Here is a 26,711-nt window from a genome sequence, read left to right on the forward strand (position 1 = left end):
TTAATAGAGAACAGTTATCTTAAAAAAAAAAAAATTAAAAAAATATACAGTGTTAACTATATTTTCTAATGACGCCTTACAACTTTCTTATAAAATCATAATAATAAAATTAAAAAAATAATACCGTGCATTTGAATGAACGGAGAGTATACATTCCTATATAATTTAAAATGACATTCTATGTTTTTTATATATTATGAATAATTAGCTGCCTGAGGAAGAAAATAAATGAATAAAATATACTATTTATTATAAATGTAAATAAAACTGTTATTGTAATAAAAATAAAGATAATACATAAATTATCAAATTTATTACTTTTAAATATAAAGATCCATTTATTTTTTTAGGTATTAAATGTAAAAAATTGTACAAAATTTCACGGCAATTTCCATTGCGATTAGTATGGTTTCGTCCTATGCTTATCACGGGCTTTTCCATTGGATTTAGCAATGGATTTACGTTCCGAATGCCTTGGAATTGACAGTGACTCAGGACTTTGCTTCCACAAGTTTAAAATACTGCTCTCCCCTCCAGTTATCATGCATCCACTCTAAATTTTTAAAATAAATTGACATAAGATTCTACTATTAAGTAGTCGTTATTAAAAAATTACCTTCGAATGAAGCCAACTGTCTCGTACAATTTGTTTGTTTCCTATAAAATCATAACATATTTCCATGCCATCACTATTGACAGTGACTCCAGATAAATTCTCGCTAAAAAATAATTATAATTGAATTAAAAAATTCTCACAATAAATTTATTAAATTTAAAATTTACTATCATAATTAATTATAATTACCCTTTCATTGTACTCGAACCAATTAATAAAAATGAATGATCTATTGCCTCAGATTTGTTCATCTTAACAAGGTAACAACTATCTGGATCTTCATTCTAAAATAAATGAAATTAAGTAAATAAAAAACTAAATTATTAAAAATAAATAAATAATTAAAATTAATTAATAAGTCAAAATAATACTCCAATTAAATTTCAAGTTAAGATTTAAAAATACAACTTAATAATAATAATAATAATAATAAATAAATAAATAAATAAATAAATTTACCAAAAAATTGGCAATACAACTGCGGTTATATTTAATAAAAGGTGATGCATCCTCACATTTCCACATCTGGAGTGAATGAGTATGTGTGGTACACCAAATATTACCATCTTCTAGCCACCCTACTCTATCCTGAAATTAAATAATTATTTTAAATATTCTATGTAATTAATCAAGAACATTTACAATCTTATTAATCAATTGTAGTCTCACCACAGATGATTCAGTATTGAGAGAATAGTTAAGAGCAGAGTCTTCAGTGGTTTGTGTTAAATCAAAAATATTTATAAGTCCATCAGTACTTCCCGAAGCAAGGACATTATCTTTTTCACAGTGAAAAGCTAAAGATGTAACATCATCCATGTGAGATTCCCAGTACCCGCCCAGTAAATTATTCTTGCTGTCAAACTTGGAATTATTAAACCTGATGTCCCAGAATAAAATGAATGCATCTCCACCGATGTGCTCAGTACCTGCAGCGACGAGCCTGTCGTCACAGCTAATATCAAAACTGGCTAGAGGTTTTAATTTTCCTTCAGACGAATTATCTACTCAAATAATTTATTTATTAAAGCGATTGTTAGACAGAGTATCTGCGGATAATAAAAAAGTAATACCTTTTAACTCGGCCACGGGTTTGCCCTTAGCTCTCAAATCACATGCAGTAATACTTCCATGCTTTGTAGCAGTATACAAAATATTTTTTGAACCATGACAGAATTTAACGCCGACAATTGGTGACGTGTTGTGATCTAATTTTAAAATTTTTGATAACTGGTCACCAACATTGTAAACAACGCATGTGTAATCAGACAATGCGGCGCAAATACGAAATTCTGGTTCGCTGCAATTAAAAAATTACTTTTAAGAATTTTATTTAATTGATAAATTAAATTTCAGGAAATAAATTACCTCTGAGTACCACAGATACCAAGTATATAATTGTCTTCGGTGGAAATAGTATCTTCCATTGACAATATCATCTCACATCTGTTGATACTCTTATTACAAATGATGTTATTATCTTGTATTTCGCCATTTTCTCCATCTCTCTTTTCGGTTTTTTCAATCATATTCGGCATTTTTTTAAGATATCATTTATCAAAAAATCTTTAATCAATTTTCAATAATTACAAAATTCACTTTTCAAAAAAAACGCATTAGAGTTTTAAAATAATTTAAGTATGTCAAATAGGTTAAGATTCGAAGATAGCAAAGACCCGGGAGTTGAAAGCGCATGAGTCAAAATGTACTTCGTAAGTATCCTGCAAGATGGAAGAAGAATAATCTTCCCACATAAGAATTAATTTAGCAAATATTTAATAACTTTTAGAATTTTTTTAACAAGTAAATTACGGCAAAAAAAATTGACATGTAGAAATTCTTAAAAATTAGAAATGTAAGTTTTTAATACTAAAGTCAGCCGACATTTTTAATTTTTTTTATTCATTAAATTAGAGCTAAAAAAAATTGCACTTACATTTTTTCAAATTTTTTACAAGTTTTCAAAAAAGATTTATTTATAAAATAAAATAAAAAAATTACCAAGTGACTGCTAAAATTTAAATTTCATTTTTCCCGCGCGTGGTGAGTTTTTTTATCGACCCGCGAAAATTTGAATATTTCAAACAAGAAACAGCAGGTGGCGCTGAGCTAGCCGTCAGTTTGACAATTGTAGCAGGAGAGCAGTGTTGCTGGCGCGAGTTGTTCGATAAAAATCAGTCGTTGACGAGGGGCTGTTTTGGCGTGGTCGTGAAAAGTTGTCTCAGTGATAGTGAAATAATATTCTCCACCAGTGAATAAAATCAGTGACTAATAAAACCACCAGTGGTTGCCGTATTTGCAAGTAATTATTCGAGGTGAGTATCTCTGAATAATCTAGTTAATTTATCTCAATCTAGGAGTTAATATTTACCAAAACGTTAATAATAAAATTCATCGAAACATCCGTAGCTGTAATATTACTCCAGAGCAAAATTTAGGATCAGCTGTATCCTTCATCTTGACAATAAAATGATCCAGAAAACAATTTGGCGGGTTGGAGGAAAAAAAATAATGATAACAAATTAAAAAAAAAAACTTACCCTGGGTTGCACCTGCCAAGTTTAGCCGGTTAAAGTGTGTAAAAAACAGTCGATTACTGGCTGGCTGAGGCCAAGGTTAAAGCCAGAATCTCAGTGCATAATCTTCAGTCTATTTATTAATTTAAAAAATTTAAATAATCATCGCAAGTATATAATAATAATTTAGTAATTTAAAAACTAATAATTTAATCTGTAATTTCATCAATTGACGTTTATCCATCATTATTATTATTATTATTATAATACAAATTGGTCTGGTCTAGTCTGGTCTGATCTGTAATAGGAAGAGCTAGAAAATTAATTGCTAATGAAAATGAATTGTTAATGATGAGAGACAATAGATACTTACGTTCCCGAGATAAGACAAGACTTGTATTAACTCTGCTATACATTTATACTACACGAATTCGAGAGTTTAATTGAATTTCACTTGTTTGTCAACTAAAATCGGGTAGGATCATAAGATCCGATCACCCTGAGCTCCCTGACATGGCTGGCGTGTTGTTCATTATTGACGATTAGCTGGATTAAAATCAAAGGGCGTCGAGCGTTGATCTCATGGTCTAAGCTGGTCTAATGCTTTAGCCAATAATAACATAATACAAACCAAGCGCTGTCTGATTAGTTTGATGTGACATAATAGCTCGATTTTATAATAGATTATATGGTTTTACCTTGTGTACCCATGTGAACACGAGTATCACTCTGTCGGACATTTAACTGTCGTCGCCGTTGCTGTAGTCGTTCTGCTCGTGGTCAGTTTATTGAGTCCCGAGCTGTAATTCAATTTGAGTACCGACTACGTCACCTCTCATCAACGGCATTCCATTCTCTCTCTCTCGCTCTACACGAGATCACTAATATAATTCTGATTCAATCATTAGATTATTGGACATTCAATCGCTTATTTATGTTTATCATACTTTTACGTTTTACGTTCATCCACTGACTAACTTACATCCGCAGAACTCCAGGAATTTTAAACTTACCGGTTAAGTTTATCTTAAAACTTTATCATCAGTATTAAATGTTGAGCAATTTGGAACCGTTTGTCTAAAACTGAATTCTACGGTGAATTAAAATTAGCATTAATTAAAATTAACAACAACCACCGCAGGAATTTGTGACCCAACGCGGAAGTCAAGATTCGTTGAGTGTTTTCAAGCTTATTCCAACTTCTATTCGGTGATGAGTCAAAAGTTTACTTTCATCAACATAGCATAGAATATGTATTATTGAGAGAATAAGCTAAATTTTGTGGCCAGTGTAGTTTTATGATAAAATGGGTTTTTATGGTTAAATTTGGTATTGTTGGAAAAATCTTGACCTGGAATTGTGCCTTTTCATGGTTTCATATCATTCTCACCAATAGTCAATTTATGATGATAAGTATTTAGGCTGCATTCGAAAATGCTCTATCTTTAGATACATAATTTAGAAATGACCCTGTATCTCGTGAACTATTGACATTTTTAAAGATATAAGCTCATGTCGATGTTACACTCATCAAGACCTTTCATTTGAGTACCCACATCAATTTTTCATATATTTATATATATATATATATATATATATATATATATATATATATATATATATATATATATATATATATATATATAAATATAAATGAGTGTAACATCGGGATGAGCTTATATCTTTAAAAACGTCAATAGTTAAAAAAGTACAATGCATTATTCTTTATCAACTTGTGTTGAATTAGATTCTCTGTAAAACTCTTGATCTCGGTATAGTATTTGGTCTGCTCTGCTAGAGATCTTATTACTTAGAGCAGTTTTCATCTTGCATTATATTGACCTACGGTTGTGCTGTATTATTACCGCGGAAGCGAGCTATTTTTTTTTATTTTATTATATCATTATATTTATTTACACACTTCCTCATCACTGGAGATTTATCATCACACATCACACCACATAACGCATGCTTATTTTACTCCACACGTACCATTTTCTTTTTTTTTTTTTTTTTTTTACTATTTTTCCCTCTTAATCGTATTATTTACATCTCTAATCATACTATTTATTCACCCATTCATGATAATAACGTTGAGAAAAATTGCTCAAGTAATTTAATATCCACGTAATGGAATATTTTGTTTAAATATAAACAAATAAAAATACACATCCTAGTTTTTTACTATTATTATAATTATTAAATCTCGGTATCCTTGAAGCTTATATCGTCTTGTCAATCTCCGAGTATACTTATGTTCTTGTACCTATCATATGTACTTATGCTTATATTATGTCGCTATATATATATTTATATAAAAAGCTTACGTCATCGCCAAAGCAACGATACTGAGGCATGAAATAACTTTTACCCCAGTAAAGCAAAAAGAAATTTTATGTATCGACTTAAGACGAAAAATAACATAACTGCTTACTCCGTTTTCTTCTTCTTATTATAAGACACTTACTTTTCTTCTTTTCTTAAGATGGAAGATATAAAAAAAAAAAAAAAAAAAAAATGGAGGCGTTTCGCTACAGTTTCTTCGAATCTAGTTGCAAAGTCCGAAAAGCATAACCGAGGATTAGATGATGGGAAAAAAAGTACATCAAGATTTACTGAAATAAAAAAATAAATATGTCGGAATGAAGATACGATTTATGTAGTTACGCTGGTCGCGTTCTTTATGTACACCTGTTCCCCGTTTCGCTCTCTTTCGTTTCTTTATTTGTACCTAACTATTCATAATAACTAAGTACTCGTATCTTTAAATTTATATTTATTTATTTATTTATTTCTTGTTTGCCTAGCGAATGACCGAATTGATTATAGTAATTATTATTTTCAGCCCTAATGATTTGACGCGTTACTAGTTCCAGTTAGGTCTATTCATACGTTTTTTTTTTTTTTTTTTAATATTAAAATAAAATTAAAAACTAATGAAGCAAATAGTTGATTATAAAATATAAATACTTTAAAAAATTTTATTAATTTATTATAAAACTAGCTGTTACCCGCCCGCTTTGCTGGGCGTTTACAGAATTGTATTTATACGCGTAATCCCTTTTGAAGTCAGAATTCGAGAAAAGCTATTTCTAGCTGAATTTAACATCATATGTGAATTTATTTTGTTATTAATACGCTGAAAAATATGTAACCTTGAAATTATTAAAATATTTTTAACCGAGAACACCATTTTAAACAAATAAATTTTCTTGAGTCAATAGAAAAAATTATTGCCTCAAGGATAATTTCTGGGCAACAATTGATATCGCGACATGTTAAATGCGTAAGAATTATGAGGTAGATGTGTAGGAGGAGGTGGGTAGATCAAAAGTATTTTCAAATTCAAGGTTTGCAGGAGCTAAAGCTCGGATATTAAAAATCTTAATTGTTAACACCTACCCCCGCAATCCATATTATAAGTAGGCTATCATAAAATCCGCTCTTATAGCATTCCTACATCACATACAAAAGATTCTTACCACATTTAAAACCTGTAGAAGCTATAGCTTGGAAATTAAAAATCTTAATTGTTAACACCCACCCCTGCAATCCATTTTGAGAGTAGGTTGTTATAAAATTCGCTCTTACATCATTTTGAAATCACTTATAGAAGATTCCTACCAAATTTGAGAACGATGGGAGTTATAGCTTGAAAATTAAAAATTTTCATTGTTAATAGCCACCCCGCAACCCTTTATGGGGTGAGATTTTATCGTGAAATTTGTTCATAGATAATTTCAACATCTCTTACAAAAGATTCCTACCAAATTTGGAGTCGATAGGATTAATAGTTTAAAAACGGGAATTTTTCATTCTTAACGCCCCCGCAAACCCCTTTGGGGAGAAATTTCTTAAAATTCGTTCTTAGCTGACCTCTACATGGTAAAAGTAATATTCCTACGAAATTTCAAGTCTCTAGGTCTTTTAGTTCCAGAGATATCGTGATGAGTCAATCTACCTATAGAACAGCTCCTATATTTTTCATTGTTAACGCTCCCGCAAGTTCCTTTGGGGATGGAATTTCTGAAAATTTGTTCTTAGCTGACCTCTACATGGTAAAAGTAATATCCCTACTAAATTTGAAGTCGATGGGAGTTATAGCTTGAAAATTAAAAATTTTCATTGTTAACAGCCACCCCCGCAACCTCTTATGGGAGTGAGGTATCGTGAAATTCGTTCATAGATTATTTTTACATCTCTTACAAAAGATTTCTATCCAATTTGGAGTCGATAGGAGCAATAGTTTAAAAACGGGAATTTTCCATTGTTAACGCCCCCGCAACCCCCCTTGTGGGTGGAATTTCGTAAAATCCGTTCTTAGCTGACCTCTACTCGGCGAAAGGAATATTCCTACCAAATTTCAAGTTTCTAGGTCTGATGGTTCCCGAGATATCGTGATGAGTGACTTATAGATAGGAATCTCTTATATATATATAGATTATTAATTTATAAAACATAGGTCTAGTTTGTTGATGATTGCGTGCAGATTCGAAGCGACGCTCTACGAGAAAAATAACAGAATAATTGTATTAAAAACAGGCTTTGTATTACAAAAAAAAAATTATTAATTAATTAAGTTAATGGTTTAACAATGTAGGCTGAATTATTAAATAAACAATAGTAATAAAATAAAATGTTTATACGGTGAACTAAATCGGTTTAGCCATCGGGTCAATCGATGACGGCTTGTGCCAGTTTTTATCACTTAGAATCTGCATCTGACCTATGTACATATAATAAAGACTTTACTTATATTCATGCTCTATATATAACTTTTGACCCTGATGTTAAAGTTAATATCATACTTTTTAATATCAAAAACACAGTCACTTTCTTTCACACCAAAATAAAAATCACTATCACAATAATTTTAATAAAATTAAATTCCTAGAGTATTAAAAAAGTAGACTATAAAAATTAAAAAAAAAACCATAAGTGAGAATTTAAAAATAATATAAATACAAAGTTAAAATAAACTTGCAATGATTACCAAAATTAGTTTTTATTTAAATCTACTTAAAGTAAATATTCAACTGCACAAATTAAAATTTAGTATCGGATTATGTTGGTAGGAATAAATATTATGGCTAGAACAAAATTAATTAAAAATATCCAATCCAAAGAATTGTTAATTAAAACACTTTTAATTACCGATTTAAATTCTAAAATAATAACCTACTAGCATAACTTAAATATTAATTGGCTCAGAAAATTTTTTCAGTGTAGCATTAAATTTGCTTTAAAGTTATAATCAAAACTTTCTGTTAAACTTTATATTTACATAAAAACTCGAGATGGATATTAAATTATTTAATTATAAAATATAAGTTTTTAAAATATTTTAAAGTAGTTTTACAACTGTAGTGGAATAAAGAATAGTTTTCTCTACATATACTTTTTAAAGTTTGAGAGATCCAATGTAGAAGTGGATCCCTCAAACTATTATATCTCGAGATTGATATTATATATCTATACTTGCAATATATAAAGATGCAAACTCTTGAAGTAGTAGAAGGAAAGTCTTTTATTATACCAAAACAAGCCGATACATGTTTAATAAAACTAAAATAGAGTTCACAAGCACAGTAGTTTTATGAGTAATCTTTTGCTTACGCTCGAGTATGTAATATAACTGATATTTCCTAGGGATACTACGTACGCTTTGTATTTTTAATACTCGTTTGCTTTAATACGTCTATCTTTATATATAATATGATGGTATCAGATATATGATATCGTACAGGAGCTTAAATCATTCATTCTAATGCAAATAAAATATTATAATGTCATGGAACTAGGCCGTAGATGCGCATCATTTTTACCTTGACATTTTAACGTACCATGACTGATTATTTTGGCGGTTTATTAAAATCTAGAGCATGACTAATCGCTCTACTCGTCTCAAATTTCAATTAATTATTTATTATTTATTTATCTTCATACTATAAATTTTTTTACTTAGTAAATTAAATAAAGAGGTTCGGTATTACGTGGGAAGATATCCGGGATCTGAAAGCTCATGTGTTTTGAACATATGTAAACTTTTTTTAAAGATTTTTTATTTCTTGTCTTCATGATCTCGTATTCCGGTGGCTACACTTTATTTTGTTATTCCAAAACCGCAGCGAAGTGTGAGGAGACGGCGTCATCGACACGTGTGATGCTGGAGACAAATAATAATGCACGTTCTTTCTCTCAAGACTGCTGTGTATTATATGTGTAGTAGACATCATGAGAGGGCTTCAAACTACTGACTAAACCATTTTATAAGGTTGTGATTACAACAAGATAAATAATGTACATTTTTTGCTATTCTTGTTCTCTGGGATTTTTATCTACTATTTTATCGTAAAATCAATTAATATTTCTGGTCACTTATTTGGGATTGAGATTTTTTTTTAGACATTCATTTGTAAAACCAATCAATTTTTGTCTTTAATAATTGATACGACTCAGATGATTCCAATTTTAATCTGACAGAATGTATTGATTTAAAAAAAATAATTTTTCTTAAGGTTTGATGCTTGAGCTTGATGATTTAATAGATTATAAAGAATTTCTTTTTCAAATGAAATTGCACATAAAATTTTAGTGTTTTGAGACTTTTTCCCTTTTTGACGACAAAAAATTAAAAATCAACTCGTTTAATTTTTTTTAATATCATGAAAAAAGAAAATAAATAAAAATTGAAACATTAAATTGATAAAAAAAATTTTTGACTGGAGTATAAATTTTATTGGCTGAAAACATTAAGAAAGATTGAAAATTTCTTGAATAAAGTCATAGTTTTTTAAGCCAAAAAAATTTTCTTTAATCAAGAAAAATTCTTCTTGCTCCAAAATAATTTTTGTCTTCTTTAAAATTTTCTTGGCTCAAAAAATTTGTTTTTTCTGTGTAGAAATTTTATTTTCGCTCCAAAATAACTTCGATAATATTTTTTAATTTTAACGTAAAAAAATCCATACTTGGCTTGTTTTTTATCATAAATATTTTTTATCAAAAAATTTTCAAATTTTGAGGTTTGATGAACTATTGAGAGATACTGTGATAATCTTTCAAAATAAAATCCTCTCTTTGTATTATGCATTAAGAATAGAAAAATTGGAAAAAAAAAATCTTTGATTTTTTATGAGCGAAAAACGGTAGAGCGAAGAGTAAAGAGGTCATTTCATAGAACTGTACTTAAATAGAAGTTTACTCAGTTTTGGAAATACCGAAAAAAACATTTGTGGTTAAATTATTAATATAAAATCCCAGTGATTCATCATCAGCGCGATACATACATTCTAATGGAAAGTTAGGATAAATCAAACGATGCTACCAAAAAAATTAATACAATTTTTTTTTGAAAATACCGTTTAGGTGGGCCGAAAACCACGTAGAGAGTTAAAAAAAAACTCTTTAATGTTTGTAGTCTTTGTTTTTTCTCATTCCACGAATTTCATCGCCGGCCGAGCACCAAAATCGATCAAGCTTTTGCTCGACTCGGTCCGCTGGTCAACGCGAGTGGAGCACCAGCATCTGCAAGAGATATTTCTGACTTCTCTCTGCTCTGTACTCATGTGTTCTCGTTCGCGTCACTCTCCACGTACGTTTGTGAGCTCTCTTCGTAATGCATGAAACGTAGTTCACCTCTTTCAATGTCCGAATTGATGCCGAGCTTCAATTAAAAAAGTATAATATATTCTGCGCTGAAATAAAAAATCAGAAATTCAATTTTAAGGTTTTAAAAAATTTTTTTGACTTATAAAATTTCAACCGACCAATGGATAAACGGAGAATCATATTTTCTTATCAACTCGGGTGAATGCACTGGCAATGTCCTGACCGGAAATGAGATATTTGGACCGTCAGACAGAATTAATGAGAACAAAACCCACCGCCACCGCGGAAAGTAAAAATTCCTTGGGTCAACTTGTTAGTTCTTTATTTAATATTAGCAACCTTGCAGTTACAATGTGACTGCCGTGACTTATGAACTATAAATAAATAAAGTTGTGCTTTATTAAATAATGACTTTTGTTAAATTGCACTGTACTTTTTTAAATATTGACATTTTTAAAAATATAAGCTCACCCTGACATTATACTTATTAAAAGCTTTCATTTGAGTACTCACATCAATTTTTCATATATTTATATATATTATATATATGTATATATAAAAAATATATCAAAATGCATGTGGGTACTCGAATGAAAGGTCTTGATGAGTGTAACATCGGGATGAGCTTATATTTTTAAAAATGTCAATAGTTCACGAGATACAGGGTCATTTCTTAATTATGTGTGTAGAGATAGAGCTTAAATACTTATCACAATAAACTGACTATCGGTGAGAAAGATATAATACTTTGAAAAGGCACAAATTTAAGTGAAGACCTTTACAATGGCAATAAATTTCACTAAAAAAAACTGATTTTATTTCATCTTGAATTTTTAAAAAAATTTTTCATTCAATTTGCGCAGAGCTGAAAAATTAATAATTTAGTTTTAGAATTTTGTGCGTTTGATTTAAATATTTGCCATTAGCTATTTATTATTTAGTTTCAATAAACGAATGTTGGGATTTATAAACTTTAAATCCAAAGCTAAAAATAAACCGGGAGCTTAAATTGTTTGCTAGACCAAAGTATGATACATAGATGTTACATATATTTATGTGTACATGGGGCTTTTGAAGACAGGTATATTTTTCCCCGGAGGTGATAAGGTTGTTCACTAGACCAGAATTTCAGCCGACAGCGTTAAATTTTTATGATCCCTGTCGGGAATCTCTGGGTCTTTAAAATTTTTTAAAAATCAATATTAACCCTCAAAGACATTATCAGAGATTTTGCGAACATTAATCAACTCAAACAATTCCACTCTAAAATAAGCTCGTGATTTTTTTTATTTAATTATTTTTATTATATATACATTTTATTAATAAAAGACAACTCAAGAGAATTTTTTTTCTTCAAACTTTTTAAAAATTAACATGAAAATTTTATTTTAAAAGTCTGGAAGCTGGAAATAATTAAAGGTTATAAAAATAATCAATTATATTATTATTATTTAATTTTTTTTGTTAAAAACAAAATTATCGTGGGTAAAATTTAACAAACAAAATGATAAATTTGCAGAAAACATAAAGGTCAACGAACTAGAGATGAGTTTTAATAGCAGAGAATTCGGTGGGAAAGTGTAAAAAATATTTAGATAAATATAAACTCGTGGTATTTAAAATAACAAATTAAAATTGCAAAAAAATAGTTTAAAACAATTATAAATCATTTATTTACTAGTCGTATTATTTCTTTTTTTTTTCTCATTTATTTTTTTAACGACATAATGAAGTAGTTGGAGAAAAAAAAATAAATCATTTACAAAGGATTCCATCAAGTCTAAGTGGCTTTGTAATCGAATTCCGTTAATTAGAAGTCGTTCCTCAGAAACTAAAAGACCTTCTGTCCTTCGAACCCTGCCTCAGTCTAAATGATTAATTCAGCTGATCTGCGGGAACGCGAAAAAAGAACAACAATATATTTTATTTATACGTATCATTTTTACGTACATTTATCTAAGTATTATTTATACAAGTCAGAAATTTTCTCACGTGTGCTTAAGAACAATCTATTGTATAGCATAAGTACCGCGGAATTTATACTTTATACTTACTAAATTAATATATCAAATAGCTATACAACTTTTGTATATTTTGTCGTGTTTGCTTGGAATAACTCCAGCTTATTTTCTCTCCGTATAAATTTTCTTAACAGTAAAAAAATAGCAAGGTTAATAAAGGTTTTTTTTTTTTTTTTTTTTTTTTTTTTTTTTTTTAATAATTTCTTCTTCTTAATATATATAAATCTCCTGTCACGATGTTTGTCCGCGATGTACTCCTAAACTACTTAAACGATTTTAGTTATTTTTTCGTTTAAATGGGTGTTTTGTTCCAACTTAGGAGATAGGATAGTTTTCATTTGAATTCATGGTCGCAACATTTATTAATTAACAATAAAATGATTACTTATGTTGATTATTGTTATTAATTGTAAGTTTCATAAGTCTGAAACAGATGGCGCCTTACAGTTAACTGTAGTACTGCCTGACATAAATATATCATAAATGGCGGTACGTTTTAATTCAAATTTTCTCAGTGTTGTACACGTTTTCTAAATCACTCAGCCACAGCAACGCGTGGCCGGGTCGCTAGTAATATTATATAATATAAAAAGTAATATTCTTATTTAAGTTTTCAATCCATAAAACTTTTTAACAAGTTCGATGCTGAATTTTCAGTACATAAAATTTTTTATTTCAATGATTTAATTCTTAAGATGTATTAAAAGTTTATTACAAAAAAAAATTGTCAGACGAGACATGAATTTATTTACACTTCTGAAAGTCGCTCACAGTTTCTCACATAAAATAAATATATAAATAAATATGAAAAAAAAAAAAAAAAATTGAATAAATTAAGCGAAAGAATATTAAAGCAGTGCTTTTACGATGACGGATTTGTAATTGTGATTTAAGCCGGTGCATTGGAGTTAATTGATAGAAATTGCTAACAATGAAAGACCGACTTGACCCATTTAAAAGTTACACTGTGAAAAATAATTCTTTAGCATTTTGCATTAACCCGGGTATAAATCCACAGCAATACTCTGTAATCACTTAACAGAGCTCTTAAAAAAATAATTACTTTTCTCTGTTAACAAAATAACTTATAAAACTTTTAGTGAAATGTATCAATTAAAATGATAGAATATAAAATTAAACGCTAATGAGAAGTCACATTAGTCAAATTAGAGCTTAGCATATATAATGATAATTTGATTTCTATAATTACAATGTTGTGCTCTCGCTTTATTACTTCTCGGCTTCCTTGGAGAATTTCTCGGTGATTTATATTCTTGGTCTTGTTATTATCAACATTAATATTTCTTCTTGTAGTTTATGGAGACGCAATTGAGTCTTATGTTAATTCTAGTTGATAACGATAACTATAGAGTACGGACGCCGAGAGTGAAAATTTAACCGCTGGTTGATGCTGGCTGATGCATCAAAGGATTATTTTATGAAAAATTATTACAGCATTCGGTACATTAGACACACACACACACACACACACTGGATTTAAAAGCATGTACGAGAAGACAAGTGTGTGATATGAACTTTGTGATGGCCAGTATGTGGGTTTGGGTGTCTGTTATGGTCACTAGGGAGTGCAGAAGACGTGGGTTTGATGCTTGAGTGACATTGTGCTGCTCATATGAGGCATATATAATACAATTATCGATGTTGCTACAAGGATTATTATAATTTTGCTTTACATTTATGTCCATCTACATATTTAGATGTAAAATATCTGCTGGAACAATTCAAAAGATTAGAATACTGAAATAATAATTGCGATAAAAATTTAGGTCTCTGTTTTAATTAAAATTTTTTAATATTCTTTTACTAGACTGATAAAAAAATTAAAATGAATAAAGAAAGAAAATCTTGGACCAAAAATACCATTTTGAAAAATTTTATCCTTTTGAATCAGAAATAATCTTAAGCTAAAAAGTTTTTTTTGGTTCAAGAAAAATTTAGCTGATTCTTAAAAAAATTTTTCTTGTTTAAATAATTTTTTCTTTCATAAGAAGGGTTTACATTTTTTTTCTCTCGTCCTCTATCAGACAAAAGAAAGTATCTCCGTCATATTTGTACAACAAATGGAATCTTAAAACGCATTTTATGCATAAATAACTGCAAATTTTTTTAATTATTAAAGATTATTTAATTACTTTAATAATTAATATAATTTTTTATTATACATAAGTAAAACACGTTTAAAAATTAACTATCAACCGCTCTTAAGAGATTTTTTTTCTTATACATCGATAATGCCATTCTAATTTGTCGTATCTCACATTTAGAAAATTTTTTCTAAATGTTTCTAAATATTTTTCTATTTTTTGCTATTCTTGCCTCAAACTTATTCTAAATAATTTTATTTTAGTTTAATTTTATATTAAAGCGTGTTTTTTAATTTTTTAAACTACAATTTACAAAAATATCAATGAGGAAAAATTTCGTTTGAGTGATTAAGTTGATTTCATCAATATTTGTAACCAAGAGATGATGAAGTAGTTTAAAAACAAAACAATAGCTTTGTTTAACGAAGCACTCGAGAGTTGATAAGTACAACTTAAGTACGAGAGCAAGTAAGAAAATAAAATTTAAAATCGACGCTCAAGAAGTTAAGTAAAGGAACAAAGTTCGCGCTCAAATGAAGGAGATTAATAGCTAAAAAATGATAACCTTATTTTTATGATTTTTTTTTTTAATAAGTGCTATATCTAATATACGTATAGTTCTACGAGTAAAACTTGATCCATAGCACTCGCAGAGCAGGAATAATCTTTTGTCATCATTCGTTCGTTGACGTCATGAGTTTTTCCTGGGCCACTGCCAGGCAGCCAGTGAACTCTTTTTAAAAATACTATCAAAAGCCGGAAACAGAAAAAGTAGAATAACGCTTTATTGAAATTATCTTAACTGACCCGGTTCATTGTTTATTTTTTTTATTGCATCTCCATCTACATACTTAATTTACTTTTATTACTCCGACAAAAACTTGAATTTTTATTTTTTTTAGCTCATAAAAAAAATACATAAATTTTTGCGGTACTTTGAAGTTTTAAATTAGAGTAAATTTTTTTTTTTATTGAGAACAAGCTGTGACTGTGATACTTCTGATGATGAATGGTAACAATTAACTAATTATTTGAATGATAAAGTTATACAGAAAGTATAAAAAAAATGAGTAAGAATAAGAAGCAAAGTTGTAAGCGAACAAAGTGATTTTCTCTTTTAACTAAAAGTATTGTCGTCGTGTATCAGTAGTTATTCTGTGCAGAAAAAACTCTTGCACTACTTGCGCACAAATAAAAGAGTCAGGTACACATATTATGTATTATATACAATATACGATGTACGATACACGATAAATATATATTACAGATGTATATAGTTGACACACGTGTTTGCTCGGCAGAAAGCGATTAAATTGAGTGATAATACAGAATAAGCTTAGACGAGTGGAGGGCAATTCTGGGTTCTTATACTTGATCACGTTCTTCTACTCTTTGTTACTTTATACTGTATGTTCTACGCTTCTATTCGTAAAAGGGTCAAATTGAATGTAAAATAATACTTTAGAATAATTCATTTATATCATCTATCAATTTAAATTTAAAAATAAAAGTTTGGCTCGTTAAATTATTTATAGTTGAGGAAAATGAAAAAATAATAAATTTAACATTTAATTTTGCGGCTTTAAATTGATGTCTGGAGTAAGGGAATATAAAAATTGCAAGGCAATTTTCCGATCATTTAGCCGCCTACGGTTTTCATCAACGTTCTGCCATTCTGTTATACGAGGGTGGCAAGCTGAAGCTTCAGATACATCTAGTGTGAGTTGTAAAAAAGTGTTGGGTCTACCAGACATACTTTATCATGGTATATAGCATTCTACTTACATACATATGTATGTGTGTGTAGATACCCGGTATAAATGTGTGCTGTATAATATAAGAGAAAAGGGATGAGGTGTAACGAGTAGAGGGTTTTAAACAAAGGAAGACTTAGAGCTACTGGAATTTTTTTTCCCTTCATGACCAAGACAAATATATAGAGTGATACGTCATAGACCACTTTCACTGATGCGAACTTATATAGTTGTGTTGAAAAAAAAATGTTATTTTTCGATAACAAGTGATTGAAAATTTTTTAAAACAATGTTATTTAAATATACTGAGAAAAAAATTTTTTCTGAAGAATTCTGTCTTATCTGTGGAATTGGTCAAGTTGATTAGAATAATTTTTATTTAATTCAAGTGAAGTTATTTTCTTATTTTCTTATAATACTGCAAATGAATATTGACATTCTTCTCTAAAAAAATTACTATATTGAAATGTTTATTTTAAAAAATTCTGGAGTCAAAAAATTATTCTCTGAATATAATTTTTATTTTTATGTTTCTAGAATGGGGTTGAAAATTTGTGAGTTTAAAAATTTTGAATTAAGAATTGTAAATGTAATTTTTTGATTAAATTTTTGGGTAAAAAATTTAAAAAATAGGTTGTGATTGAAATTTTTAAAATAATTTTTAAATAATGATGAAGTAAAAAATTAAGAAATTATTTTCTAATGTAAAAAAGAACTTAAAATTTTTTATTTAATTATTAAATCCTATAAATAAATTTAAATCATTTGACTGAAAGAATTTTTTATTTTAATTGACTGGATGTCAACTTATTAAATTAGTTTAATTGAAAGACGTGAAAAGTGATTTGTGAAGAAAATACTAGTTGACAGGAAGGTATAAATATTTTTATTAGTACCAATGATAGAGAACACATGATTAATTTAAAAGATATTACAAGCTGTCATTCGAAACGCTTTCTCGTCAATAACTATAAAAAAATAGATTGAGATAAAAAAGTTTAAGGTTTTATTTCTATCTTACAATATCATGGTCCAGTAAATCGAGGGTAACTGAAACTAACCACCATCATCTTTGTTGACCTAGATCAATTCACAACAGAGCACGGGATTATTGCTCTGTACTGACAAATTAATTTTTTTTAAATTATCGAAATAGAGTGATAAAACGGTTTAGTGAAAATATGATTTAACAATAGTATGAATGATAACAATAGTAATACGTACAAAAAAAAATACTAAACAGAAAAGGAAATTGGTGTTCTGAGAAGCTTACAGTTATCTTGTTCCAGTTACTTTGCATCTTAAACTCTAGTGCGCAGGTCCTGGACCATAAGATCCTGGATAGCTGTTGACCTACTTAATCCTTGATAAAACATTAATATATACTTAATACAATTTTATTAATTACAATTATTAATCAACTCAAATCAATTACCCTTTGCAATTTCTCCGGAAAAAACTCTTATGTAGAGATATTTTTTATTCAAAACTAATTTATAAAATTATCGAGGTCTTAACATCATTTAAATTAATAACTAAATACATTTTTTAACGTCTTCAAATTTTTGTAATTTAAGTTCCGTAAATTGATTTTAAAATTTATTATATTTCATCATAAAATCATTTTTTTATCAATAAAAACCGTTTATTTTATTTTTAATAGCTCTTACCGTCGATTTATTTAACTTTTAACAGACTTAATTATTTTTAAACTCTGTTTTACTTTCATAAGAACCTAAAAAATAATTTTATCAATTTTTAATAGAGCCATTAATGTCAAAGTAATTTACTAAGTAGAATTATTTGTTTTATAAAGCATCAAAGTATTTTCAAATTAAGGTTAGCCTTAGACAGTGGTCTTCAACTTTTTAATAAAAAATTACTTCATAAATTTTTTTTTTAATTGAAAAAAAAAAAAAAAAAAAAAAAGTACAACATTAACATTCAATTCAGAATTTGAATAAATTTATACAACTCGTACAAAGTTGTAGCAAAAAAAAATACTAACAGAATCAGTAAAAGCTTTTCCGAATAAACCAGAAAATTCACAAAATTTATTGCAAAGTTACTTTGCCGAAAAATCATTGTTCATTACTCTTTCGGTAACAATAAAATACATCGCACAATACTTGATAATATCTTCTTTAAAATTGAAAATAAAAAAATTCTTTGCTATATGCATTAAACTGCCAAATCTTTCAAGTCTTTTTTCACTTAAAAATAATAATCCATCCTACCCACATTCTTTGTCATCTCATCCTCTTTGATACGGCACATCCGAAGAAACTATGTGAAACTATCCGCAGTGGTGATGACAAATGGCCGCGGCGTTTTCTACTGACATACTATCATATATGATGCATACATGTATGTACAACATAATCGAAAAAAAATTCCTTCAGAGCAGACGTTTCTTTGCATTTAAAACCACCTTACTCATACTCTTATTACGTAGACCGCTTTCGAATACATCATCCACTTGCGTTATCTCTTATTCTCGCCCTTGTTACTTTTATTTCTTACATACTACGTACTCTACTGTGTACCAACTTGTTTCATTTTATTCCAGAATGACGATGATGATATATAATGGACGTGAAAGATTAATGCTCGCAGGAAATGCTTCAATATCTTTTTTTTTCAGCCTTCAGTCTGAGCAAAGTAGATTTAGCAGTTTAAAATATTCAATTTTCGCTGATACCACATTACATTACTTTATTTATTCGGATAATCCTCAAGAATATTCATCATCATATTATCGGGCTTTTATTGGTAAATCAACTCGATCAAAATGTAACGAGAATTTTGGAATAATATTCTGTTACACACTGATGGAAAGATTTATTAATTATTAATAATTTAATTTATTTGAAGTTTAATTTATTAAATTTTAATAAATATTTTTTAACACTCAATAAATATTTATTTAGCAGGAAAGTACATTCATTAATAGTTAAAAAATATTTATTAACATTTAATCAATCGTATTTAATAAATCATTTATTAACAGTTAATAAAGCTTATTAAATATAAACAAATCCTTCTACCAGTGCGCATAATCCTCAAGAATATTTATCATCAGGCTTTTATTCGTAAATCAACGAAAACTTCGGAATAATATTCTGTTGTACATTTTTTTTTTGCTAAATGTAGTTTTTTCGCAGAGTTTATTTGCTAAAATAAACATCGCTAAAAATCACCGTAAATTATTGACAATTTTTTGCCAGCGCGTATTCACTTACACGTTTGTTCAACTATTATATTGGAATACTGCATCCACCCAGTACATCACATGTATATGTTATAGAGGATAGGAGGGTCATAACACACCCAGTACTTCGATAGTCTCGATAATTTCCAATTGATAATCGGGCGATTAAATTGAATGGTTCTTCTGTCATCGATAAACGCCATAGTCAGTAATCATAAAATTTTCTTTCCTCTTTTTTATGTAGACATAAATAAATATACCAGTAACGAATCTATGACAAGGTAAAATTTTTATAAAAATCACCTCGTTAAAAAAAACTCTTGTTGTCAATCGTCCACTTCGATGAATTTAAAATTTAACTTTTTTGATTTTGATATATTTTGTTTGTTTTTAGGACAGCTTATTCCGAAATTGAAATACTGTAATAAAAATTCATGAAAATGCTTCATATTTAAAGTAATTAAAAATCATTGAATTTTTATTTTAAATAAATGCCAAATAAAAAGAACAAATTTAAAATTAAAATTTAATTTAATAATTTTTTTCATTGAAAAAAATTATTACAAAAAATTTAAGCGAAAAATCTCACATGTAGAAAATTAAAAAAAATTAAAGAAAAAAATCAATTTTTTTTAGATCTAATTTAAGTAATGAAAAAAATCCAAAGATAATTTAATTTATTTTTTGCTCAATCAAAAAAATGTAGGTTACTAAAACCTTCTTTGATACATGCTCCACCTTTTAATATAAATTTAATCTATATTGGTCTGGCAGTTTGTTTAATTAGGCACTTAGAAAAAAAAACTTTTCATTTATTATCAGTGTAAATATAGATTTTTGAACAGTTTAAGTTTTGGATATTCATTGATATATTTGAAGCCAGTGAAAATTTCTACATCAATAAAATATAATTTTCGACTTCTAACGCATAGAAATATTCAGATTGTAGAATCAAAGACATTGTTTGCTCTTGAAAATTCAAATTCCAAGCTCTTGTGATGACCCAACATTCTTTTCTTCGGTTAAATTTAAACAATATATATGCTAAATCATCGACAGGGTATTGCTCTGTTTCTTTGAGCTTCAATGGACATATTGAACTGTACGTCGCTTCTCTTGAGTTCTTCGGTATATAGCTGGTGTATTGCAAGTCTAATCATTTGAAGTAACCTTTGACATCAAGTCTCGCGGAAACTGATGTGTCTAAGTTGACCGAATATTGGAGAAGTAGCTCTGCACGAGCTTGTAAAGTGGTAATATTAGCTCAATTGTCAGCCTCTAATTATTGCTCAAAGGAATTTCTCTATCTCCATTGTACTCGTTTAAAATAATGGGATAACAATCGTTCTCATAAGTTTACATTATTATCAACACTTTTATTCCATTTTTCCACTTGTTTTTATTTTCATATAGAGTCGCTAAAAAATTTTATCGCTGTAGATGATGAATAGTTAAATTCTGACGTTATGTGACGGGTTTTATGTGAGGACAAATTACGATAGGTTTTGTTGCGGTGTGTAAACTTTACCTTTTTTATGTCTTTGAAAATAAAAACAGCTGTCCTGTAAAATACAATCACGTTATACATTTTTTTCATTCAAAATTTCTGACAATAATCTATATTATTAAGATAATAAGCAAAAATTTTTTGTCAGTGTATTTATATGATAAAACGGGTTGTTATGGTTAAATTTTGTATCGTTAAAAAATCTTGATAATTAAAAAGTGACCTTCTATCTTGTGAAAAATTGACATTTTTAAAGATATAAGCTCATCCCGATGTTATACTCATCAAGACCTTTCATTTGAGTACCCACATGCATTTTCATATATTTTTCATATATACATATATATAATATATATAAATATATGAAAAATTGTTGTGGGTACTCAAATGAAAGGTCTCGATGAGTATAATGTCGGGGTGAGCTTATATCTTTAAAAATGTCAACAGTTAAAAAATTACAGTGCAGTTTAATAAAAGTCATTATTTAATAAAGCAAAATTTTATTTATTTATAATTCACGTAGTGACTGCAAGGTTGCTAATTTAAAAATTATTTCTTCTCAATTTATTAATTTTTAGAATACTATTCAATTAGGAGTATAATTTAATTAAAATAATAATTTATATTTAAAAGTAAAACTCTTCCCATTCTGAACTAAATATTTGATAGCTATAACTTGAATTTATATTTAAAAAAAAATTGACCCTTAAAATGGTCAACCCCCTGCTATTTTATTTTCCCAACCAATATAAGAAATGTTTGGGTCCTCTAAAACAATTAATAATCGTATTATTATCCGGAAATTGATCCAGAAAATTAATAAGGAAAATACGCGGAGGTAGACCATGACATAAATTCCCAAGTACCAGTATGAGATACAAGGGTCGGTGAAATTGAACTTTCATTGGTGCACGTAGAAAACATATTTATCATGATCGTGAGTGAGGGATCATGGTGCATATAGACGTCTGGCTGGTCATAGACATTGTATACGTCGATGTATGTTATACTGAACATGTTGACTCGTGAATGCCCTCCATTCATGCTCATACTACCTGATATGATGACGATACACGTGTGTACAAACTAAACCTGTTGTGGTTAATCGTCGCCCGGGGATTTATACTTGTAATAGCTTGGCTATGCTTGTCATGGTATAGCATTAAGTCTGCACTACTACAAGTATTACAATCTCTGTACACATTAGTAGTACAGTCTTGGCACATTCATCTGAGAATTACTAACCTCAGTCTTCTTTTCTTTATGACTTTTTCTTCGTTTAACTAATGCGAAGATCATTGACCTTTCTCAACCTATACATCCCAACTTTTAACACTTACTGACAATTTTATAACAAGCTATTTTAGTTTGTATAAAAAAAAAATAATAATAATAATAATAATTCCATGAAATCAAAAGTTTTTATCATGTTTCAAAAAGTATCATTATTATTTGTTTCATAAATATTATAAGTTCAAAATAATATAATAATAATAATAATAATAATAATAATAATAATAATAATAATAATAATTTTTTAAACTTGATTAAAGCTTCTGATTTCAGGAAAAAATTTCGGTAATTATTCACAAGTAGGGTCAACCCATGCTAGCCCATGTTAATTTTTTTTTTTTTTTTTTAATTAAATTGATCAATTTTTTTTTAAATTGTTCGTTTTTTTATGTACTTAAAAAAAAATATATATATATATATATATATATATATATATATATATATATATATATATATATATATTAAAAATATCAAAAAAAGATAAAATAGAAATTTTATCCAAAAACATGAGAGTTAAAATTTTTTTTTCAACTTTTAAAGCCAAAAAAGCTACACGGAAAGAACAAGATGACAATAGATATCATTCCAGATTATACTCAGTGATATCTGTGGTGAAAAAAAATTTCAGATAGTAGCTAAAAAAATTCAGATTATACTCAGTGATATCTGGATTATACTCATTGTAATCTGGATAATACCAGCTACTATCTGAAATTTTTTTTCACTCAGTATAATCTGGGATGATATCCAGTGTCATCTTGTTCTTTCCGTGAATTGAAATCTTTATTTTTTTTTTTCACGAAATTTTTTATCATAACTGCACCATAAAAACAAGCAGAATCAAAAAAAAATTGAAAATGTTTTATTTTTCACCTAGTTATGGCTCAAAATGGGGTTAATCTCACTTGTAAACAATTATTAAAATTTCCATTTTATTTAAAACCATGAAAAAATATTTAAATCTAATAATAATAATTATAAAATAAGCATGTGATGTCTGTTTAAGAGAGGAATAAATGAAAAGAATATAAAAAACATTACGGAGTAGTTAAAAGATGTTTACATAAATTTATCATGGTGTGATTCGTCAAGTCCGGCTGGTCTCTTTTTTTATAATTTATTTTTAAGCTTGTATAAAAAAGAGCTTAAGTACATTGTACATGCACATATACCTAGAAGTATTAGTAGTCTAGGTTGTGTCTTTACTTGAGCAATAGCCGGGTTTTAAGGTTACAAGTACTCGTTAGCTTCCAAGTGGGTCAAAAGTCGGAGAATGCTGTCTATAGATCATTAAATCTAGTTGATGTATTTGTCTTAAATAAATATCCAGTTAGCAGATATATACTATCGCTAGACTCATAAAACATTTAATAATTCAAAAGTTTCGAGATAAATTTAAATGGTGATTTTATTTTCATCGCTTAACTGTTTTCGATAATTAGATTGTTCGGGGACTTTAATTTTTATTATTTAAATAAAGTTAATTGAGCCGGCCTCATTATTTAAAAGTTAGTGTTCTCAGTGAGGCGTTTGCGACTGCATAATTACTGCAAATAACTCTTACACGCAAACAATCGATTAGCAGCTATCGTGGAGCAAAAAAAAAATATATAAATAAAACAGTGAATAGAAAAGTACGTCATTGTAATTTTATTCGTGTCTATATAAAACTTTAAAAACCACATCCGTTTAGGCACGTACCAAAGGATCAGACGTAAATAAAATTTTTTAACCTTTTTTATCTCAGATCGTTCGTCTCGACTTAATCGTTTGCTCGCTTCAATTTTCAATAATCCTTGAATAAGTTTCTGATAAATAACAGACTAACAGAATAACAGTAGTAATGATTTTCGATTATTCGGGTAAATAAAGAAGGCAGACAAAATGGAAATAAATAAATTAATGATAAAAATACAGACCCTTATCTTCTGCGCACCAAAAAATCGATAACGTTTACAAAAGTTCTGACATTGAAATTATTTATAATATTATTACGGTTTATGTTGGTGTGTAAATACATAAATAAATATAAGTCTGCCAAGCTTAATTTTATTTTATCGGGCTTCGATGAATAGAATTATATGGATAATAAATTCATTCACATAATAAAATATTTACTTCAAATATAGATTAATAATTTTCCATTTCAGTCAACTCAATTCGCCGTTTTTAGTGGAATTAAAATTAGGTTTTTATTCATCTGGAAAGATTTTTCTGCGTGAGAGATTATTAAAGTTATTTAAATAATAAATATTCTCAAAATATACTGAAAGTATTTAAATATTAAACAGCGCCGCGTCCAGAATTATTAAATTCAATCCAGAAGCCTAGCGTTTATTGATTTTTCTCATAGAAACACGTCACATGGTCTAATTATTCGGAATTATTTTTCTAGTCTCGTTTGTCAAAAGCCACGAATTTTATTTGACAGTTTTTTTATGCTTGTATATTATTAATCATAATCATAAATAAAATTATTATTCATAAGATATTTAATGCTGAAAATGTGATATGGTTTTTTTATAAATTTACGTGCAGCGAGTGAGTATACTTGATACGCATGTAATAATATTATTATTGATGTAAGAAGAAAAAAATTTAATATCACTGGTATTATTTGAGGCATCATTATCCTGACCGCTAATTGACAGTCAACAAACGTGGTTCTGGTACTTGCGACCTCTCACTGATCCATTCTGTTTACTCATTGTATAAAATGCATTTAAAAACATGCAAGAGTTATTTTAAATATCTTGAGTTAAGAAAATGATTTTAAAGAATTTTTTTTTTTAATTAAGTTGAAATTTTTTTGAACCAAGTCAAATTTGCTAAAATTAAAAAAACTTCTTAATTGACCAATTTTTAATTAATAAATAAATTTTTCAAAATAATTTTTATGATTTAAATATTTTTCAACTTAAATTAAATTAATTTTTCTCATCAGTGCGTCTTAAAAAAAATTTAATAGGGAGTTAAAAATTCTTAAAAAAATTCATAAAATAATTATCAATTTAATATTTTAAAAAAAAATTAATTTTAAAATAAATATTACGCAAAAAAAAAAAAAGAATAATTTAATTTTTTTAATTTATAGTGTAAATTTTAATAGTCCGGTGCTTCGAGCAAAAAAAAATTAAAAATTTACAGTTTCAAAAAATTTATCTTGAAAATATAGGAATTAGATTCAAATAATATTTTTATGAAATACAAAAAATTGATCAAAGATAATCAGACAAAAAACGGATTATTATTATGTAATTTTTATTTTACGACATCTCTATTGTCATGATGCCGCGCACATTGTAATTGTGAGTCTGTTTATTTATTTAGTTAATAAAATTTTTTTTTATCAAATTTAGAAATTGTATATTGATTAATTAATCGAAAAATTAATTAATGTAATGTTAGATTGTTCATGACTAGTGTTTCGGATCTTAAAATACTTTATGACACTCATGGTTTTTTTCTGAACTTGCTGTAGACTAAATAAATAATTTGAAGGTCGTAAAATAAACATTTTATGATAGTCTGTTTTTTATCCAATTACCTTTGATCAATTTTTTACATTCTACAATCTGGATGTGATTAAAATAAAAAATTCAATTCTAAATATTAATTTTTACAGTATTTAAATTTTTATATTTACAGAATTTATGAAAATTAAAAAACTTATTAAAAGGAAAATTAAAAAACTTTGAACGAGAAAATAATTTTAATTAAAAAATTTTTTTTAACAATAAAAAAAAAGTTATTTGTTAAACTAAAATATAACATCAAAGCTCTTAATTTGATAGCCACTTAAAAATTATATTGGCGTTCATAGATGCCTATAAAACTCATGTCTATCTTTACAACCAATGGTTTTATTAAACCATCAAGAGAAATGTGCTTTCTGAAGCAGATAGTCTCGAGCGCAGTAATTATTGCACAATAAAGTCTTCAATATTTTCGCTTTTTGCTCTATAAACACACTTATTTTTTTTTTTTTTTAATTCTAACTCATTCATTTATTTATCAAATTCTTTACTTTCATTATAGCTTTATTAATAACAGCAACAGTCATATCAACTTGTTTAATGA

General features: G+C 27.9%; 2 protein-coding genes across 2 annotated transcripts in view; one reads left to right on the forward strand and one right to left on the reverse strand.

The window, feature by feature from the left end:
- Positions 1 to 314: 314 nt before the first annotated feature.
- On the reverse strand, positions 315 to 2,264 carry LOC141527455 (WD repeat-containing protein 89). The gene is made up of 7 exons (XM_074242954.1): positions 1,985 to 2,264; positions 1,690 to 1,916; positions 1,286 to 1,620; positions 1,076 to 1,204; positions 806 to 900; positions 617 to 719; positions 315 to 553 (listed from the first exon to the last, which is right to left on the reverse strand). The coding sequence occupies exons 1-7, from the start codon at positions 2,152 to 2,154 to the stop codon at positions 401 to 403; spliced, it is 1,212 nt and encodes a 403-aa protein (XP_074099055.1). The 5' UTR covers positions 2,155 to 2,264; the 3' UTR covers positions 315 to 400.
- Positions 2,265 to 2,778: 514 nt separating this feature from the next.
- Positions 2,779 to 26,711, forward strand: part of LOC141527456 (uncharacterized) — a 34,166-nt gene continuing 10,233 nt past the window's right edge. The window contains exon 1 of the mRNA XM_074242955.1: positions 2,779 to 2,931. The gene's annotated coding sequence lies outside the window, so the exon portion shown is untranslated. The remainder of the gene's footprint in view (positions 2,932 to 26,711) is intronic.

The sequence above is a fragment of the Cotesia typhae genome, unplaced genomic scaffold, assembly GCF_013202065.1.
Source record: "Cotesia typhae breed Kobodo isofemale line unplaced genomic scaffold, CoteBio_Ctyphae contig_4, whole genome shotgun sequence".
NCBI lineage: Eukaryota > Metazoa > Arthropoda > Insecta > Hymenoptera > Braconidae > Cotesia > Cotesia typhae.

Bases quoted from the DNA above. Each gene is read 5' to 3' on its own strand.
- LOC141527455 (XM_074242954.1), bottom strand. From the start codon at position 2,154: ATGCCGAATATGATTGAAAAAACCGAAAAGAGAGATGGAGAAAATGGC. The intron at 1,917-1,984 runs GTAATTTATTTC...TTTTAATTGCAG, and splicing joins GGTATCTGTGGTACTCAGAG to CGAACCAGAATTTCGTATTT. The intron at 720-805 runs GTAATTATAATT...ATTATTTTTTAG, and splicing joins GGTTCGAGTACAATGAAAGG to CGAGAATTTATCTGGAGTCA.